A 5,054-nucleotide genomic window follows, 5' to 3' on the forward strand; every position below is an offset into this window, starting at 1 on the left:
CAACCCAATTTCCTGCCCAAGCCCCTGGCCACTGAAAAAGAGCTGACGGGCGGCTGACTCCGCCGGCTGACTGGCAGCCGATGGAGTTTTATCTTAACCGAGGCCGAGTTTCCAGGGCCGGCCCCAAAATTTCGATTTCCTGCGACCGTTGGCTCGCAGCGTCAGGGCACGCCGTAACCGCGGTGGCCAATGTTGCACCTGTTGCATAATCGGCCACCATAATCTCCCGGACGTTCGAGCCCGCTTGCCGGCAATTATCATCACGTCAGGGCTCGTTCATTGGGCTCGTTCTGCGAATCCTTTCTTTTAATTTTCGGAAGTAGAACTCCAATTTCGAGGATCGCTACCCCTTTGAAGCGAACTAACTGTGTGTGTGCTCTGTGCTTCTTTTTCGCAGCCCCATTCATCACGACGAGCTGTGGCGATGATCATGCTGATCGTACGGTGATCGAACTACAGAGTACGACGACGACGCAGTAAAACGAATCAAGAAACCATGAGCAGTGGAGCAAGTGGAGGCAGTGGCGGACCGGCGGTGATACTGGCCGAGCATCGGGCGAAAATTTTGGCCAGTGGCAGTGGTTCCCGGAATCAGCCCCACCAATGGGGCGGCCGACAGGACCGTCAACGAGCGTCACCAATCGGAACCAGTGCCGTAGCCAGTGGATCCGGTTGTCGCAGGATGCTAAAGGAACCGTTGTCAAAGGGTGACCCACAGGATAGCGACGGTGAAGATGATAGTGCGTCGGTGCAGAGTGACGACCGGGAATCGTCCTCGGGCACGGTCAGTGATTGCTCGGTCGATGAGATCCCGGTGTGGATTAAGGGTGAACAGCGGTGGATCTCGGGCGTGACGGAGGACACGACGTGTGAAGACTTGATCGAGGTGCTACTACAACAGGATCTACCCCAGCAACAACCCGGAGCTGGGACGGCGTCGACGGATTACTGCATCACCGAACGGTGGCGACAGGTCGAGCAGGTGTTGGACCGGGGGACGAAGATCTGGCAGATCTGGACCGCATGGGGCAAAGCGCAACCGGAGGTAAGACTTCGCTAATACTTTGGGTCTGGCCGGACTGGCCTTCTACGCCAATTCTCACGACCGCTCAAAAATGTTAAGGGCCTCTTGAGGGGTCTAAGCCGCATGGCGCTACGGTTGAAGATAAATCAACGCATGCGAAGTTGCTCTTTCGATCAGCCGCCAAGGAGAAGCCGCTCTCTAGTGTGGTCTAGCCGCGCCGACGTCTATCAAGCGATCGGTAGACCAATTTATTGACAAGCGGTCCCATTAGACGGACACCTCAAGGCTATCAAGGGTGGCCCCATAGTCGCTGAAGTCGCTAATCCACGGTTTCCCTCCCATCGTGAACAGGTGAAATTTATTCTCCGCCGAGTTGATGGCTCACATGGCCCAGGTGCCGCGAAAGGAGCAGGGGCCACCGGCGCCCCAACGACGACGACGACGACGACGGGGACGGGTGCCGTCGAGCGAGACCGGGACAGTGGTCGGGGAAGCCCGACGGGAAGCATCAACAGTGCGATCGTGCGTCGCAAACGGCACCGGGCCCAGAAGTCGACCTTCGCCTGGATGACGCACGGCCAGACGATCCACCCGAAGTCGTCGAAAACGTCGATCGAGCGCCTGATGAAGTTGATCCTTGAGCAGGGTGACATCATCCAGCAGCAGCTGTCAAAGTTACGGTAGGTGTGAAAGGATCGCCCTCCACAGAGTATTATCATACTGATCGCCCCGTTTCGATTCTAGCGACCGAGAGATGCAGATCAGCTCGATCGAGGAGGAGCGCCACCGGTTGCGGGAACGGGAGCACGGCAAGAACTATCTGCTCGAGACGTACCTGAAGGGGCTCTCGGAGGCGACCGAAACGGACCCGAATGCGCTCGACAGTGGCATCACGTCGGAGGCCACCACGACGGCCTCACCCGAGATGGACTTTGCCCCGGAACACGACTCCGATCTGGCATCGGCCGACGACTCGGCCTGTGTGAAGGAACAGATCAAACTGCTGGAGAAGATCGTCTCGCTAAACAAACAGATCCAGCGCGAGGAAGAGTCTGCCGTGAAGCTGTTCGAGCGTGTCCGACGCTACCAGCTAGAGGATCCTCCTCCCGATCAGACCAAGCACCAGCTGGAGGAGGCACTGGCGAAGCTAAACACCACCATCGAGCAGGATACGGCTGAGCTGCGTCTGATCGACGAAAGTCTACACCAGTCCGATGAGTTGCTGCGCGAGAAGACCGAACTGCTGCGAAGTCTGGCCGAGGAGTTGCTCGGCCAGGAAGAAGACGATGGCCCCAAAGTGATCATGGATTTCTCGCAACCCAACCCGGTGCTGCGAGTCGACCGGGGTCCAATCGATCACCATCCACCACTGCCGCACACCACGGGGACGATCAGACCGGGGATGAAACATAGCTACCCGCTCTATCCGATCGCTGAGAATCCACCGCCGGCCCGGGGATTGCCACCACCGATTGCCGTTGGTCCGGGTGAACCGGCGAAGATCGTTATCGCTAGCAGTACGTTGCCAAGGAATTTCCAGCGCCCGGTGATGACGGTTCCGGTGCCAGCTCCGATGAGCCCCGTTCCGGACACGACCACTATCTCCGTGCATCAGATCAATAAGTTTATCCAGTGTAGCAACAACCTGGGCACCAACTGCAATAGCAACAAGGACGACAAGATGTGCCCGAAGCAACTGTTCCATTCGGCCGTCTCGTCCGCCGCCGAGTGTCAATCGTCTCCGCCGGTGACACAGCCCCAGCAGGGACTCCGGGAGGACCTCACCATCATGGGAACGCTTGTGTAGGAAGGAAACAACAAAGCAGAGCTAAAGAGAAGAGTATACAATACGTGTTAAGGATGAAGCAAACCTTTCGCAACCAAATCGTACGAAACCGAAGAATTAGAACACAGCAAGGTAGTGTTCTGTAAATTGCGCGAAGAACGGAGCATAACGTTTAGTCGGTAGGCTTATTAAGAGACAGACACGGGACAAAGAGGGAAGCGAGACGAAACAAAATATTTAACTAACACGTTAACTAAAGCTACACACTATACAATTGTTTTCTATATTAGTTCGTATAGGCGTATGACCCCTTTGTTTGTTCTGAAAGCATCATTCGAGAGAGCCTTATATTTTGCCGTCGCTTAGAGTAACACACCGTTTGTTAGCTAGTCAACTGGTAAGATTTCAAAGCATTTCCGAGTAAACGATGGCTTTTTTGTTGTGGTCAGGCGGCCTGGATGTCCCTGGAGGCATATACCGGCGACAGCTCGAAGAGGGCCACTATATTTAATCCCAAATCGTAGAAGCTCGCACTCTTTCCCGATAGCACCGATATTTTGGTTGGGGTTCGAGCAAATAAGAAGTTGTTAAACGTTTATCTGTAAGCCAAACAAAGGGCAAAGCCGGGGCCGGGCAACGTATTGCAGGTACTGTGGGTAATGTAGCCAAAAACATGTTCAATCGTTCAAAAGAAATAGAATAAAACGTATTTTTTTCTAGTAAACAACTCGGCGACTCGATTGTTTGCCTTCGCGAAAGGTGCACCGGTGGCCACATTCCAAGCGTGTGATCGGTGCATCGTCGTCGCATCAAAAGCTTCCCGGGTTCTGCGGGCTCTCTCATCCTGTGTGACGCAAATGACGTGCCTGCAGGACCCGCCTGCTCCCCTTTAGCCAAATGTCTTACTCGGAAGAGCGCCGTGATTCGCTGCGCCGCGGGAGATGTAAATCAAGATGCGAAACTTTTGGCGTTCGCTCTCGCTGCGCTCTGAATCTTAAAACTCCAAATCGTTTAAATCCAAGAAAACTGTAAACAAAGCCTCAGCTCGGCTCGGGATGTCGGTGTGGCTAAATAACTCGCACGAAAGCGCACAATCACGTGCCCTGCGCGAGGCAAACTTTCGATCGATTTTCTTCCGGCCTTGCCGGCAAGACGCCCCGCAGAAGACGCCCCGAGATCGCAAACGGGACGGCATTTCGACACGGGAATGAAATAAAAGTTGAGAAAAATGCCGCAAAAGTACGTGATTAGCATTGACAAGCTGAGCACGGGCGGCCGACCGTTCGGTGAATGAATCCTTCGTGAGGATAAGAGTTGAAGACAGTGTGCCACCGACCGACCGAGAGAGTAGCGCGCGGGTTCGCTAAATCCCAGTAAACAACTGAAAAGAATGCAAAATGTTGAGGAAAGCGTTTTTCGGTGGCATTTTCGTCCGTCGTTTAGTTCGTCCTTTGCAGCGCCGGGTCCTGGTGCTTGTGGCTTCAGTCAAACGGAACGCTCGTTCTCTCGCTTCGTCGGTTGTGTACTTTTCGGCTGATTTCGAACATGTCTTTTCGGGGGCTGACGGGTGGCCGTCGACAGGATGCGTCTTTCGTTGCTGCAGCAGCTCCGGGTGGGGCAAGTAGCAACACTCATTGTGTTGATGCTCCGCTGTGAGCATTTCTTGATCGATTCTTTAAGAGGTTTTAAGGCGGTGTAAATAATACTGTCTCGGGGAACGAGTATCTGGCGACGAGTTCAGCTGTTGGTTCGTTGAGTTTGGAGTGTGTTTAAGGTTTGCGATAATTAATCGTTAAATCTTACGTTAAATTCTTTTAATGCTGCAACTGTGCTCAATTTTTGAAGTGTCTATAATCTATTTAAAATAAAACTAATGTAAATTAAAATTTAAGGCCACTCATTGAGATCGTGTCAGACTGCCGCAGCCACGCTACGTTGCAATCATGGAAACTATTAAATATTGCCATTAAAAATCCTCCTCCATTACTTAGTCTTAATTGAATTGAGATGCGCCTCAAAGGGTGCGGTGCCCATTTGAATTTATTCCATTTAACGTGAAACCTTTCTGGTGCATTTACATCGCCCAAAAGTCACCAGACTGTAAAATTACCATCCTACACAGTTCTGCACTATCGTCGGTGACATCGTGAAGCCGCTCCAAAGGGGCACCGGGCACCGGGTTTTTGTTGCGCCTCACTCACTGTCGCTCGGTCGTATAATAATTTAAATTTCACCAAATTCGCC

General features: G+C 53.0%; 1 protein-coding gene across 1 annotated transcript; it reads left to right on the plus strand.

Annotated features, from left to right (window-relative positions):
- Positions 1-591: 591 nt before the first annotated feature.
- Positions 592-3,433, plus strand: LOC131216797 (ras association domain-containing protein 10). The gene is made up of 3 exons (XM_058211377.1): positions 592-1,045; positions 1,376-1,704; positions 1,769-3,433. The coding sequence occupies exons 1-3, from the start codon at positions 683-685 to the stop codon at positions 2,829-2,831; spliced, it is 1,755 nt and encodes a 584-aa protein (XP_058067360.1). The 5' UTR covers positions 592-682; the 3' UTR covers positions 2,832-3,433.
- The last annotated feature ends 1,621 nt before the right edge of the window (positions 3,434-5,054 follow it).

This window comes from Anopheles bellator, chromosome 1 (genome assembly GCF_943735745.2).
Source record: "Anopheles bellator chromosome 1, idAnoBellAS_SP24_06.2, whole genome shotgun sequence".
In the NCBI taxonomy this organism is placed as follows: domain Eukaryota; kingdom Metazoa; phylum Arthropoda; class Insecta; order Diptera; family Culicidae; genus Anopheles; species Anopheles bellator.